At 35.8% G+C, this 16727-nt stretch overlaps 3 protein-coding genes across 3 annotated transcripts; 1 reads left to right on the forward strand and 2 right to left on the reverse strand.

The window, feature by feature from the left end:
- Window positions 1-280: 280 nt before the first annotated feature.
- On the reverse strand, window positions 281-7276 carry Smp_100310 (hypothetical protein). Its single transcript, XM_018792239.1, has 6 exons — window positions 6453-7276; window positions 5323-5722; window positions 3542-3966; window positions 3314-3441; window positions 1935-2089; window positions 281-673 (listed from the first exon to the last, which is right to left on the reverse strand). Exons 1-6 carry the CDS (start codon window positions 7044-7046, stop codon window positions 477-479), a joined length of 1899 nt encoding a protein of 632 aa, XP_018644036.1. The 5' UTR covers window positions 7047-7276; the 3' UTR covers window positions 281-476.
- A 1317-nt stretch (window positions 7277-8593) lies between these two features.
- Window positions 8594-9033, reverse strand: Smp_114130 (hypothetical protein; the record flags this gene model as incomplete). The annotated part of the gene is made up of 3 exons (XM_018792240.1): window positions 8594-8706; window positions 8748-8937; window positions 8992-9033. Coding segments are annotated over 3 exons (345 nt in total), but the record flags the coding sequence as incomplete, so codon positions are not given.
- A 5263-nt stretch (window positions 9034-14296) lies between these two features.
- Smp_106410 (hypothetical protein) lies at window positions 14297-16037 on the forward strand (the record flags this gene model as incomplete). Its single annotated transcript, XM_018792241.1, has 2 exons — window positions 14297-14794; window positions 15525-16037. The coding sequence occupies 2 exons, from the start codon at window positions 14297-14299 to the stop codon at window positions 16035-16037; spliced, it is 1011 nt and encodes a 336-aa protein (XP_018644510.1).
- Window positions 16038-16727: the final 690 nt, after the last annotated feature.

Genomic DNA, 16727 nt, shown 5'->3' on the forward strand with positions numbered 1-16727 from the left:
TTTTTTAAGGCAACACAGAACAAGTTCAATAGACACATGTCTTATAAATAATATGCATACACAAATTCCTCAGGAAAGGAAGTTATAAGACAAACTACAAGTATGTAAGTATGTTATTTTATTGACAAATTCATTTGTTATAAAAAAGTAAATTAACACAGGTTTGCAGAAAAACAAAATAGTAACATTGAATCATGAAGAATAGAAATATAAACAAAATTTCACAGCGAGGATTTTTAAAAAAATGGTCAAGAAATGATGTGTACAATTGATAGAATGAACAGAGTCTCTAAGTTTGTAAGAGAAAAGTGGAAACATATCACAATGGCTCTTGCCAAAAATGAATTCACTTTAAATAATCAGAGAGATGATAACTAGAAATAATATATGGAACGAAATATTGTACAGCGAAATAGAGAATAAAGAGTAAGAGAGAGAGAGAGAGAGAGAGAGTAATGAAGAAAATACAAAGATACTTACAATAACCAACAATGTAGTAGCATTAGATGCACAGAAAAGAAATAGATCAAAAATATAAAAATAGGTTTAGGTCTAGGTTGACTTTGCAGACGAAATGAAGTATGTTTTATACCACTAGATATTCTGGATGTTAGTTGTTGACTACGTACAACCAAAAGCTTCAATAAAACAGATAGCCAATCCTTGTGGTTAACTACAATAAGGATAATAAAAATTAAATGGTATTATTGGGTAAACAAAGTAACTTTTAAATTCATTTAGTGTTGTTTGTTTGAATCTTCCCATCGATGTGTTAGGACTGCAACTGGTCAGTCTCTATTTGGGACTCGTCAGCTGGATGTACCCGCATCTCAGAGTTAGTTCAAGGTTACATAAACCGCACAATATTAAGAAGAGAATAAACTTTAACACCAAAATAGGCAGCTAAACCTTTATTATAACTGGTAGTGTGATCAATGTTATGGACGGCTGTAAAATACCTAACACGTTCAATATCATAAATTTTATTTCAGTAAACATAACATATCGAAGTAGACAATGATTTTACACTAGTAATACAAATGTTTCGATGAACTAAGACCCCGAAAGTGAACGATTTTTATCGACTAACCTATTATTCCTATTGTCTAAACCTGTATTTAACCTGAATATTGTCCACTCGACGATGATATAAAAGGTTAATTATGATCTATATCAATATTCTAGTTTAAAAAAAATGGTTCAAATTGAGGAAATCATCAGACTACATCACGAGGCGAACCGGAACTTGGAATCCTTAAGGGGAAAAGAAAAGAGAAAAACCAAAAAAGCACTCTGCACCGAGAGTCGGAAACAGATATCCAAAGAATGAATAGCAACTGGAAAGGACTGTCCAGGACAGAGTTCAACGGAGAATGCTGGTGAGCTGCCTATGCCCCTCTAAGCGTAAGTAAGTAGGCTATGCGAATTTACTGTGAAAAATAATAGTAAAACATCTTAACAATATTATAAAATGGCATACGCGTACACGAAACTAATATGAGGTGAAACAGTCGATTTTATTCTTTAAATCTTACTGTTTGTTAATCGGTATCGAATCACCTTAAATTTTTTCAGTGGAGCAATGGTTTATTGGTTAAGGTATTCGAATTTCACCCACTAAGTGTCAGGTTGGAACCCCGCGCCCCAAGTACTTAGGTTCAGACAACTGGATGGTATCTCACTAGCTCTCATACTTGGAGTGTGGTTCATACCTAAGTAGTACTGAGTGAATGAGTTCACTGATTTTGAAACTTTTCTGATAGTTCTAACATAATATAATAGTACACTCAACATAAAAGTCATGCACAACATACAAAAATTAATCTATAATCTTTGCTGATAATTCAACTGTTATATAAATTACATTTACTCAAATAAAAGCTAATTCACACAAGTAGAATAAGTTATATTACAAGTATAATCAAAAATCTTACCTAATTGATGTAAGAATTTGAATTTGATGGAAGGAGAACGTAGAAATGATTCTTTAGGTTCAAAAAACTGAAGAAGACCTCTCACATTAAAAACTGCTGGTTCGCTTGTATAATTATTATTTGGTTCATGTATTTTAATAGATAATTCCGATGTCCTACAAAGAAATAACAAGCAAGAAACTATTCATATGATCTACACAATAACAAACGTATTGCAATTATCATTAACAAGGTTGGACTTGATAATTTCAAATAAATTGGGCATGGGGTAGATTGTTATAAACAAAAATAATATGTTTGTAATATCCCAATGGGTAGAGAAATTAGATTTCCTGATGTTTTGTGATTCAGTATAAGCCACTTCTTCTTCTTCTTCTTCTTCTTCTTCTTCAGAGAAGTGGCTTCAACTAACATTCCTAGTGTTAGCCCCAGTGATACAATTCGAGTCCAAAAATTTGAATGTCTTACATAAAAAGCCACTGAGTTATATTCAATAATATACACGTAATACAGATGTGTAAATGTACTGGTAGTTGACATCTTACAAAAATTTTAAACTTGCTACTGAAATTCACGAGTTCATATCCATTGTAAATCTTAAGACTGGCTTAAGTGAAGTAGAATAAATTAAGAAAACAGTTATCAGATATTCGGATATTTAGTAATTTAATAGTTGAATTCATGAGTCAATTAAAGCTAGACCACCTTGGAAAACCTGGAATCACTGAATAAACGTTTATTCCAGGTAATGGGACTCCTCAGCAGTACGCATCCACGATCCCACTCGCGGGATTCGAACCGAAAACACTTAGTATTTGGAGAAAATCAGAGTAAATGTTCTTGAACCTGCGTAGTCGATTATAATTTATGTCATCCAAGAAGTTGATGATCATCAATTACTACCAACCAAAGGATTATAATCTAGGTTTTATAGCTTGATGAATCCCTTAAAAAGTAACCCAGTAATAATTCCACATGAAACTCCTAAAAGTTCGACATCTTACTTCAATTTAGCAAGCGTGATGCATAGAGAAAGAGAATGTCTAGGTGTTAGGAACGTCTAAAAACACCTTAATTCATGTGGATTAACAAGGGATTTTTGTTTATCACTTATCAGGTCAACATAGGAGTAAGTGAGGAGTTAGAATACAAGTCAAATATAAACACAACTAATGAGATTATCAGGAGGAATTTTCTAAACATGGAACTATCCTCAGAAGTTCGTGTTTGTCAAACTTTGTCTGAAAATTTAGAATTTTATCCAAAGAAATAGCATAAACTAATATTCATTGAACTAAATGGTGAACGCAAAATCTAAATAATCATAAGATATAATGAAGAGTGGTTTTTCATAAAACAACCATATAATTAGAACTTACGGTACTTCAGGTCCAACAGAATATGGTGTCACAGGCTTCTGATATGTTGGGCAATATTTTACAAGAAGTATTTGACATTTATGAAGTTCCTGTGTACGCTCATACAAAGAGTTTTCAAGTAACGCGACCTGAGTAAAATATATGTACAATGATGTTAAGTTGTTTTATTATGTCAACCAATAAAATGAATGCTTCAAATAAAAATCTATTTAACAAAATTCAACTGACCTGTTCATCTAATCTTTCAATAGTTGCTTTTAAATGTGCACGTTCTACAGTTGCATGGGATAAGTGTTCTTTCAAAGTAAGAAACTCTGCATTACTTGCTTTCAACTGATCCGTAGCCATAATCGCTTCCTCTTCAGCTCTTTTTATTCTCTGTAACAACTGAGAATGTAACGAATCTTCACTAACACTTTGGTTCAGATTAATGAAGTTATCATGCTTTAATTCACTAATTGAATGAAGCATCGAATTTTGATAACTATTTATTACTGCTTCATTGTTATTTCCCATCAATGATACTGGTGTGGACTTATTGGATACATGAAGATTATTGAACTGAATCTCACTTAAGATGCGTGGTTCGTTTGCACTACCATATTTTAAACTTTCATCAACCAAAATTTCACCGGATGAAGTTATGTCATTGCCTGCCACCAGTTAAAACAAACAAGAACAAAAACTATAATAACTATGTAAAAAGCAAAGATTAAATTTCAGTGAAGCACTTTATCTGAGAAATCTCATCGTCATACCAGCTAAATATGAAAGGTAGCACAACAACCGATTAATTATTCTTAAAATACTAACAACTGTGATGTCTAACCCAAATACTATTTAGTTAGTTGTAGCTAACGAGAAGTCAGGTGGGAAAGACCAATTTATTATTGAATGCAAAATTTACCGAGTATCTTCGTAAAACATGAAAACCATATATTAAAAACGTCATTTGAACATCTTTCATCAGTTGTCTTTTACAAACTTTATCGTCCCTTTATTCCAGTTTTTATTAGAATTACTATCTTTTTACATTCCTGTTCTCTTCAATTCGACCTTTTCAATCTTATGCTGCCAGGCATTCCGCTTCTGACCAGTGTTACATACTACTTATGTCTGTTGACGTGAGCAGCAAACACCACAAGTATTCTGATTTCTTTCCTTTGTAAAGATAAATGCAAATAAATGATAACTGGAGTATATACCCAGTTTGAATATATATACATGTAAACAGGCTTAACTCCAATACCGTTAGGATATCGACAAGAAAAATGACAATGAAGTGCATATATCAAGCGATCATTTTCATCACTAAATTATTATTGCCTACTGATTTCCCTAATTATGGAACATTTATAATAGTGATCAGGATGTTTCAAGTTGTGCAGACTGCAGAAATTGACGAGAGATATAGTCCGTAAAATGAAACAACAAAAACCAAATAACGGGAGGATTGAACGTCTAAAACTTACCTATTTTTCTGTTTGACGCACTTTTAATTATATTTACGTAATAGTCTATTGAGTCCAAATCTTAGGCTATGCAGTCAGAACATAATGCTGTGAGTTTCTATAGTGTATGCCTTAAAACCTAATACATGGAGTAATGTATAGTTATTCGGTTTCTTTTTTTCGTTGCTTTAATCTTTAAAAAGTGTGTCGCATTAACGTATTGGGCAGTTCCAGTAAGTAATCATTTTAAAATGGTGAAATAAAAAAATATTAGTAAACCGTGCGAGGAAGGAATCCATAGTTCAAAAGAATAAACTTGACAGAATTATTACAAAAACACACAGGAGAGTACAAGCCCTCTTATAAGACGACGCAACTTATGTTAGTTGTCTGTCGGTAAGGAAACACTATAACAAACGTTTCATACCATTAAACTAACGCTAAGAGATTAACACAACAAACTAACAATTGAGAAGCAAGAGACGGATAAGCGTGAGATCAAACCAGTCACTAGACACAAACAAATTACAACACATTTAAATCTTATAAATCACAAACCTCGCATATTTTGGTCCAAAGAACAAGTGTTTAGATTTGTTTTACTGAAGGATAATTTGAACTGTTCTAATGAAGCAGTTGTTTTAGCTAATTGGTTACGCAAATGAGTAATTTCCATATAGGCTTTATGTTTTTGTGCTTCATAATTTTTTTGATGATGACGAATAGCATCTACACTGGAATCCAGTTCAGTTCCCATATGATCTAATCGTTTTTGTAACTGATCAATACGTGTTTTTTGATTTATACGATATTTTTTTAAACGATCCACTTGACCAAGTGCATTCAATAAAGCTTCTTGTAATTCACACTTCGTCGGTTCATCGGATTCAGAAAAACTAGAATGCTTTAATGTACGATTGAGAACATTTCTTGGATTAACCAGTCCATATTTTAATAACTAAAAGTTAAATAGTGAAAAATGATTTATATATTCAACGAATCAAAATATTTTATGGATAAACTCGTAAATATATACCTAACAATTAAGTGTTAATCCGTCACCAATCGGATGCATCCCATACTTAGGTGACATGAAGAATTTCATAAAGGTGAACAACAAATGACTATGAATACATAAGAACTGACAGTAAAGTTTTCTTGTATTAAATATTATTTTTACAAACCAAAATCCAAGATGTTAAACTGATGATTATGGCTTTTCTCATAAGGAACAACCACCTTGCTTTATAATTCGTTTCAAGTGTTTCTGATCTCTGATACATCTCTAATCCCAACCACTCTTCGCATTATTTTAAACCGAGGATGATTGTAATGTCATTTTCACGTTCTGTGGACATCCGATTCACATACAGACACATACGCTTCTTAACCTGCAACTTAAGTCATATAACTAGGGGTGGCTAGGAAGTTGCAAATGGAAAACCGAATGGTGTACGGAAATTATGGATGGATATACATCTGTCCTTTTGATCCAGACCTTGACTAGGTGTATAAAAGGCATCAAACAATAGCGTCTCAGATTTATCACCCCGCAATTGAGCACAGGAATATGATACATAAGAACTCAACCAGTTAATCAGTTATTAGCAAACAACAAATCAGAAAAAAACAATCATATGACAATCAAGAAGGATTTATTAATGAGGTTGTTAAGAAGAACTTCTTACAGTTTCGTATCTAATTTCTCCTGGATTTTTAAATCCATTAGGCTTTGGATTGGAAAACGTCTGCTGATTAAATTGTTCATTATTTGATATAAAATCAGTTTGAACAGCATTGTGCTTAGCAGTTTTAAGTGAACTTCGAGCTTTGATTTTGCATTGTTTAATGCGTTCTTCTAGTTTTTGTTGGAATGCGTAAATAATTTTCAAATTATCTGAGGCATCATGTTCATGGGATAACAAGAGAGACTGAATATGTTTTAATTGACCATGTGTTGATGTTACGTTGGAACATATGTCTGAAATACTAGGATGTGGATTAAGTTGGGATAAAGTTGACAAAGTAACAGAAAGTGAATAACCACACCGGTTCAAATTATTTAATAATTGTACTAGTTGAAAATGACCTGTTGAAAGACGATTGCATAACAGAGAAACAATTCGATTGCAAGTAGTTAATTGTAACTCTAAATCTCCGACTGAAGACAATTCACCATTATTCATAGCCTCCAATTGAGATTCAAATTGCTGGCATAAAGAAACAGTCAAATAGTAATGATAACAAGGTAGAGTTTTCTCAAAGACAAAATCTACAATCATCAAATGTTATTATAATTGAGTCATATTACAAATTAAAAGAAATAATTCACGCTGCACAATAGAACAGTATGATAAGTGGATTGCCCAGATCAAAACGAAAATTAATTAGTGCAACACACAAAAAATAAGAGATAAAAATGAAAGAGTTACTTCTTCCCTGAGATCCAAAGCTTCAGTATGCTTGAGTATCGGTGAAGACGAAAGTTCTCTATCTATTTATTCATTTTACAAGTTAACTGTATACCCAAAGACCTATTAATTGTTTTCAACTTTTACATCAGACATGAAAATTGAATAAATCTAGTACAATGTTTGCCTACCTCCACATTGTGACGACAGTATCATGGTGGTATCTATAAAAGATAAATATTGCCCAATGATTTATTGATAACAATATTTCAACTCTTTCTATTCATCCTAATTTCATATAATTGTGCTGATATGTTGTGGACTGACACATTCGTGCCTTCACATAAGGGTTTATCACTGATAGATAACTACAACAGTATTTCCAAGTTAGAACAAAAACAGACTATCCACTAAAAAACATTTACCCAAAATGTTGCACTACTGAAATACGATTTTGCCAAAAGCTGTTGCCAAATATAAGTATTCGCAACTGGATTTCAAAGAACAACCAGCTCTCCCCAAACAACCAATAAAGGGGAAATAAAGCGGAAAATGCATTGGTAATTAAGTCGTAAATAAAGGGGAAATGCGCCAATCATGTTGTGTGCTTACAAATCTGTCCCTCACGTCTTTTTGCTCTAGACAAGCGTCCAAAGTTCCCAGTTCCTCTTCAGATGACAAAGGGAACTGTTGGCTGGATAGTCCACAGTCAAATTGACGCGGATGTTCGCGGTCAGTGAACCTTGAGACCACCAGCTTCATATTTGTATTCAGTTCACTCAAGCTTGCTAACATTTTAAGCCGCAAAGTATACATTCTTTCAAATCGGAAAAATAGAAGTAGATTGTAGGGATGACTTACTCAGCGAATATATATTTTTTCCTCGGACGTGCAGGGTGAGGTGTCTAATTGTGTCGAACTGCTTAAATGACATGTCCAAATTAAAGATACTTACTTGGCAATCGGAGAGACAACCTTCTCAAACATCCGAAGTTTTGGATATTGGACGCGGCTATTCCCAGCCTGCATCTCTGCGACATCCATGTCCACGGAATTGTAAAGAAAACTTTCTTCACGTTTCAATGCACTTCTACGAAATTTAAGTAAGATTATTGAACTGACCTTTTTTGCTTATCCGTGTTTAAGATCAACGTATTGTCGTCCGGTGAAGAGTTCTCATTAGTAGCATAGCACACTTGCAACGCTGCCAACAACTTGTGCACGTCCTCAAGAGACTTCTAATGCTCGTCGGCAAGTCTGGTATGAGAAGGCGAAAATCATTCAGAACCCTGTCTGCATCTCGGATACTCAAAGAGGTGGATGCCATTAAATGCATTGATATCCTGTTCATCTTCTCTTTACGATTCAAGGGCTTGTGATAGGGCAAATCGACGGTAGAACATCCTATAAGAAATTTATTAGCGTATGAACTTCATACACGTTTCATTATCTTCCAGAAGCCTTTCATTGGTACAGCTTGTGGAAGGTAATACAGTTGAAGGAATCTCATGACAATTACTTTCTCTGTCAACTGACATAGTTTCTACATATATAGGTGGTAAAGTCAGTTACCTGTAGTTGTGCTTTCAATAGCAAAGTTACTAAACGAAAGCAAGTCATGTCTCCTCAAAAAATCGGTACGTAATTTATTCCAACATCTGTTATAAGTAGATCTATGACATCCGAGGACTCTTGACAAGTTCACGGTTGCCCTACGTCTACGAGCTCTTTCACTGACTTGGCTTAAACTCATGTTATAAGACTAACAACGTAGACAGTTAGAAGGAACTAAAAAGACAGAGAGCGCGTCACTCACTTGCATCGCGTAAGTATTTTGTGATGGCGGCCAACCATGTCGGAACACCTTAGCTAAACAACAGAAAAAGTAAGTACAAATTCATCACATACAAAAGCCTGTGTCCGTATTTTATTGCGTGAGTAATAATGATGATATTCATAAATTTAATGTAATAATTCTTTATTTTTGACACACTCAGCAAAATGTTGTTCCTTATTGCGGTTCATTCGAATGCAAAACGTTACGACAAATTGTCTACAAATATCCCCCAAATATACGACGTAAGGGAGAAAAATCGACTTTTCCCCTAAATATCCGACGTGCAGGCGAAAAAGCGACATTTCCACTTTATTTATTTATTGTTGCTTCGTAACTTCTCAATCTCCCCATTTTGGGGCAAATTTTGTGTTTTGGGTAAATATATTATTCTATCTTAAGCATAAATGTGTTCTTCGGGAGTACTAAGTATCATTGGTAATTGTCACGATACGAAGAGTCAGTGTGCACAGTGATACGAACTCCACGTTCTCTAACAGTTGATTCATGTCTTCTTATGTTTCTTCTCCCCAAGCAACTTCACTAGCTCATTTGATACATTCCCCAGTAACTCTAGCTATCAAAATACAGAGCTATTGAAAAACGCTCAATCCATTACTTCAAACATACATCACTCACGCGAGGGTCATGACATCTTTAATCGAGATACTCTCACTCACTTTAACTTAGTAGGCCACTTGTTTAATATGTGTCTTATCAACGCTAGGTCGATCTGCAATATAAAGACTGATTTAGCTCTGTTTGCTTCCATATATCAACCATCACTTATAATGATATCTGAAGCATGGACTAACAGTAATATTTCCGATCTAAGTATATCTCTTGATAACTACCTCCTATATAGAAGCGATAGATTGAAAGGACGAGGCGGAGGATGCCTTGTTTATGCTCACTCTAGCTTAAACTCACTACTATGCGATATGCCTGAACTAAACAAACTGAAGGACTCGGTGTGGATTGTTTTAAAGCCATCAAATTCCATTACCTTACTGTTCGGTTGTATCTACCAGCAACCTAACTTGGCAATAGGTGAAATAGCAGTATTATCAGAGGTATTCACACTAGCATCATCCCTTCCATTCACAGGCAAGCTCATCTGTGGTGATTTCAACATGCCTGAAATTTCTTGGTTTCCAGTCAAAGCACCGAAACGTTATGAATCATTTATTGAATGTCTAGAACTAGGACAGTGGACTCAATATGTTAGTAGCCCTACCAGACATCAAAATATCTTGGACTTAATCTTTACCAGTGGCCTCACCCCCAATACTGTGTATATTGGAAAAAAGTTTCCAGGTAGTGATCATAACACTGTCGTATGTAGCCTTAATATAAAAAACACAAATGGTAGACGTAAAAATGTAACCCTTCGTAGAAACTATCGCAAGGTAGATTGGAATAATTTTCACAATTACCTAAGAAGCACTGACTGGGGAACATTCTTTACTGCAAACAATACCGACACATTAACCAATATATTTTATCACAACATCGAAAGTATCATCAACAAAATCGCACCTTTAGAGTACTGGAGACCTAAGTTTTCTAAAGATCTGTATATACCGGTCGGTACACGAAGACGTCTGCAGAGACATTGTACTCGCTTCTACAACTCTAATGATTTCTCCTCTTTAGTAACGATGACAGAAATACTTGTCCAGACAGACGCAATAAGTATACAAAAAGCAATCGAACAGGAAAAACGTGCTGTCGAACTTAATAATAACTCCTCAGCACTCACCACACTCTTTCAAAATAAACTTAAACGTTCTAAGTCGAGAGGAAACATATTTATTAAAGACAAACAAGTATACGAAGATCCTAAACTTGTTACGGAACTATTTAATGAACACTTTTGTTCCTCATTAACTGATGAAAAACCACTTAATGATTCAGTACTTATCACAGCATCTGTCTGTGAGATTACTAACGTAGACTTCAATGTACAGAATATCTCTAAGGCAATTAGTACACTGAGACACTCCTACACTGATGGACCAGATGGTATTCCGGCTTGCATGCTAAAACGTGGAGGCGATGATATGTGTGTTTTATTACTCAAACTATTTGCGATATCACTCTCTACAGCGCATTACCCTACTGCCTGGAAAACTACACACATCATTCCCAAAATTAAAACAGGACCTGAAGCAAATGTTGAAAATTACCGACCCATAAACATAACTTCAGTGGTGTCTAGAGTGATGGAGAAAGTAGTTAAGGCGGAGTTAGTCCAACATGTAATTACTAATAATCTCATCTCGATCTCCCAACATGGATTTCTTAGGTCCAGATCATGTGATACATGCCTAGTGGACTACATGAATGATATAACTCTGAAACGAGACAATGGACTCCTTGTATCAGTCATATTTTTAGACTTTAAGAAAGCATTTGATAAGGTTCCACACAAACGGCTACTAGCCAAACTACGGTCCTTCGGAATCAACAACCCACTCTATTCATGGTTTGCTTCATTCTTAAAGGGACGTAAACAAATGGTGAAGTACAACGACTGTCTCTCATTACCTAGACCAATAACTAGTGGCGTCATCCAGGGAAGTGTATTGGGCCCACTTTTGTTTCTCATGTATATAAACGATATATGTAACATCATAAAACCTGGGAAACCATACTTATATGCTGATGATCTCAAAATATTATACAGCTATAAGCCTGAGGCTCTAAGTGAAAGTGTACCCCTGATTCAAGATGATCTCAATAACCTAACTATCTGGAGCGAAAAGTGGCAATTACCATTTAACCTCCACAAATGCGGGATCATGCACTTTGGAAAGCATCCCTATGAACCCCAACTTTACTTAAATAAAAGTAAAGTCCAGACACTTAATTCAGTACACGATCTAGGAATAAATTACACAGGAAGCCTAAACTTTAAAGCACACACCTCCTCTATTATTTCTAAAGCCAGACGTCTAATTGGCTTCATAACGAATAATTTCTTCACGACAGATGCTGAGCACCTCTCTTTAGAACCTTTATGGCACCGTAGGTTAAGGAACAATCTGATATTTCTCTACAAAGCAATAAATGGACTGTCTGCATAATCTGCCATCTAATGTGTTACGAGCCTTATGAAACTGTAATTAACAGGAAAAACTCGAAAACATTTATAACATATTCAGGATGTAGTGAAGTTCAAAAGACTGAGTGAATTGATATGATTATACTGGACTGACACGACTCAATAACATAAGTAGACAGGAAATATAATAGTTCCTACAATATCCTCTTTCAAGATTCAAGAATATAATGCATAGTTATTGATTACGAAGGATTAGTAAACAGCAAAAATATGACTTATTACATGTACTCTTAGAGTTTTAGATGAAAATACTTAGATTATTCAAGCATATTTGTTTATAAACGGGTTAAACTATCTAATAGGTTTGTTAAGATTCTGTAGCAGTATGATTCAAAGTTCAAAGATGTTCGATGGTTAGAGTTTCTTGCTGACTACCTCCAACCACTACTTAACATCTCAACACAGTGCATGCGGTGTTGGCTCACCTAAATTAGTGGCTACAATTCAACTTGATCAACACTTAAAGGACTAGACAAACATGAAATTGATCGCTTCTCAGTGATATTGTTGTGAATGAGAACACAGGTGAGGACAACCAACTATATATTTAGCACAAATTACAACGTTACTTGGTAAAATACAAAAACCATGCTATGATACACTATTTGCAAAATGTTCTTCAATTGCCTCAGACTTCATTGTTCCTGGATTTCCACACAAATTGCTTTCTATTTCTGTTCTTCTCTTCTTGATCTTCTCAATCTTCTGCTGTCAGATATTCTATTCCTTACTCACCATATATACTACTTATGTCGATATCAGTAGCTCACACCACACTCGTCCCCCCTTTTAATAAGCTGTTCTCGCAATCTTTCTGATCGCCGTACCATTGTCTCCTTTGGTGCTGTTCGTGACTCGTGCTCATGATGTTCCTGAAACCATCTCTGTAGTTGACTGGCATTTACACGCTTCTGCTTGTCTTCTCTCCGGATCGTGTAAACTGGGCCGCGTCTCTCCGTGATAATGTACGGTCCCTCCCATTTCGGGATCAGCTTTCCTGACCCTGGTCCCCCTTCGGTGTTAGCTCTCCGTTCTCTACACTTTACCAGGTCCCCCACTCTAAAAGGCTTCCATGCTCTTCTCTGCTGTTCCGCCTTCTTGGTGTCTGATGTTTGTTTCTTTTTCACGTTCTTTATTGCCTCCGTCCTCTCTTTCCTTAATCTTGTTGCCGTCCACTTCTGCTGCTGTGGCCACGTCTTATTATGCATCGGAAGTCGTGGCTGTCTACCATACATAAGTAGGAAAGGTGATTTCTTAGTTGTTCCTTGGATGGAGGCACGATGCGCCAGCAAAATTAGTGGTAACTCTTTCTCCCAATTTCCTCCTTTAGATGCTAACCATTCCTTTAATGTCCGGTTGTTTCTTTCCGTAAGCCCATTCGTCTGAGGATGATACGGTGTAGTTCGTATCCTCTTGATATCGAACTGCTTCAAACGGGCCTTAAACTCGTCACTTTCAAAACAGGGACCCTGGTCGGTTAGTATCATCTTCGGTACTCCATGACCTGCTACAATATGCCGGATTATTACTTCGGTCACTGTTCTCGCCCGCTGGTCGGCAATCGGTACAGCGTCGACCCATCGTGTAGCATGTTCCGTCATTACTAGTAAGTATCGGTTGCCGCTATCCGTCTGTGGAAATGGTCCCATCACATCTACCGACCATAGATCACCAACTGCGGTTACTGGGACCGACTGCAATGGCGGTTGCATGTACCTATCGCTTTTCATTAATTGGCACTGCTGGCACGTCAACACATATTGGGCCACATCGTCTCTCATGCCTGGCCAGTATGCACTTTGCCGTAGTAAATCTGTCGTTCTTGCGATACCTGTGTGCGCTACCTGATGGTGTGGTGTTGTCTACTTATATCCATATAAGTAGTATATGGCGTGGGTCAGACATAGAATATATTTTGGCAGAAGACCGATGAGGAAAGAACTGAAATGAAGCGCAATCGTTTGGAAAATGCATGAGCAATGGAATTAGAGAAGAAACAGTGAAGATTGAAACAATTGGTTATTAATTTGCAAATTGACTGTTCATTGTTTGGTTATCAGAATTTACCGAGATAGTCTGTAATGTTTGCTTAAATACATTCGATTGTCCCCAACTAGTGTTTTGTTCACTACATTTGGTGTCGCTGCCAACCGGGAGGCTATGAATAATGGTGAATTGTCTTCAGTCGGAGATTTAGAGTTACAATTAACTACTTGCAATCGAATTGTTTCTCTGTTATGCAATCGTCTTTCAACAGGTCATTTTCAACTAGTACAATTATTAAATAATTTGAACCGGTGTGGTTATTCACTTTCTGTTACTTTGTCAACTTTATCCCAACTTAATCCACATCCTAGTATTTCAGACATATGTTCCAACGTAACATCAACACATGGTCAATTAAAACATATTCAGTCTCTCTTGTTATCCCATGAACATGATGCCTCAGATAATTTGAAAATTATTTACGCATTCCAACAAAAACTAGAAGAACGCATTAAACAATGCAAAATCAAAGCTCGAAGTTCACTTAAAACTGCTAAGCACAATGCTGTTCAAACTGATTTTATATCAAATAATGAACAATTTAATCAGCAGACGTTTTCCAATCCAAAGCCTAATGGATTTAAAAATCCAGGAGAAATTAGATACGAAACTGTAAGAAGTTCTTCTTAACAACCTCATTAATAAATCCTTCTTGATTGTCATATAATTGTTTTTTTCTGATTTGTTGTTTGCTAATAACTGATTAACTGGTTGAGTTCTTATGTATCATATTCCTGTGCTCAATTGCGGGGTGATAAATCTGAGACGCTATTGTTTGATGCCTTTTATACACCTAGTCAAGGTCTGGATCAAAAGGACAGATGTATATCCATCCATAATTTCCGTACACCATTCGGTTTTCCATTTGCAACTTCCTAGCCACCCCTAGTTATATGACTTAAGTTGCAGGTTAAGAAGCGTATGTGTCTGTATGTGAATCGGATGTCCACAGAACGTGAAAATGACATTACAATCATCCTCGGTTTAAAATAATGCGAAGAGTGGTTGGGATTAGAGATGTATCAGAGATCAGAAACACTTGAAACGAATTATAAAGCAAGGTGGTTGTTCCTTATGAGAAAAGCCATAATCATCAGTTTAACATCTTGGATTTTGGTTTGTAAAAATAATATTTAATACAAGAAAACTTTACTGTCAGTTCTTATGTATTCATAGTCATTTGTTGTTCACCTTTATGAAATTCTTCATGTCACCTAAGTATGGGATGCATCCGATTGGTGACGGATTAACACTTAATTGTTAGGTATATATTTACGAGTTTATCCATAAAATATTTTGATTCGTTGAATATATAAATCATTTTTCACTATTTAACTTTTAGTTATTAAAATATGGACTGGTTAATCCAAGAAATGTTCTCAATCGTACATTAAAGCATTCTAGTTTTTCTGAATCCGATGAACCGACGAAGTGTGAATTACAAGAAGCTTTATTGAATGCACTTGGTCAAGTGGATCGTTTAAAAAAATATCGTATAAATCAAAAAACACGTATTGATCAGTTACAAAAACGATTAGATCATATGGGAACTGAACTGGATTCCAGTGTAGATGCTATTCGTCATCATCAAAAAAATTATGAAGCACAAAAACATAAAGCCTATATGGAAATTACTCATTTGCGTAACCAATTAGCTAAAACAACTGCTTCATTAGAACAGTTCAAATTATTCTTCATTAAAACAAATCTAAGTCAGTCAGTCACAACGTATAACTTCGTACGTACGTACATAAGTTCGAATTGCCATACCACATTAGCACAGAGATACAGTTGTCGATTCAAATCCCATAGTGGTAGAAGTAGTAGGTGTATAATCAGAAATCCAAAAGATTAGGGTTTGAAGAAATTATTGAAAAAATATAGTACAGTGAAATAAATTTGGAAAGAGAAAAAGATAAAGTCATGAGGAATTCAGAAGATTAGAATTTGGTAAAACACAAAGAGTGGATGCACCTTCGCCATTGCAAACGATTTTGAGCCATGTCATTCAAGGTCTCTAACCATCAATTGCTATCATCTCGCGAATCCCAACCAGGTAGTCTACACCTACCAACATGGCCCAGTCCAATTGTCAGTGACTTCATAGATTTGTGCCACGTTTTGGTCTGGCCACCCCTATCTTTCTTCCAACCTACACCATGAAACATTGCACGTCGGGGCAGTCGGTGGTCGGGCATACGTAACACATGTCCCAGCCATCTCAACTGATGAAGTTTCACTACTTCATCAATCGATTTGCCATCCCTACCTAGTACTCGTTTCCTAACAACTACATTACTTACCTGGTGGTCCCAGGATATACGAGCAATGCTTCGAAGACACCTATGATCGAACACTAGTAGCCTACGAATATCCTCTACTCTTATTGGCCATGTTTCACTGCCATAAAGTAGGACGGAGCGAACTGCTGCACAGTAAACCCGTCCTTTGGTTGCTAGACGGATATCTCGCCTACGCCATAAATGACGCAAGTTGGCGAAAGCTAGACGAGCCTTCTGTATCCGTGCTGAGATTTCGTCACATA

Source organism: Schistosoma mansoni (genome assembly GCF_000237925.1).
Source record: "Schistosoma mansoni, WGS project CABG00000000 data, supercontig 0468, strain Puerto Rico, whole genome shotgun sequence".
Classification (NCBI taxonomy): Eukaryota; Metazoa; Platyhelminthes; class Trematoda; order Strigeidida; family Schistosomatidae; genus Schistosoma; species Schistosoma mansoni.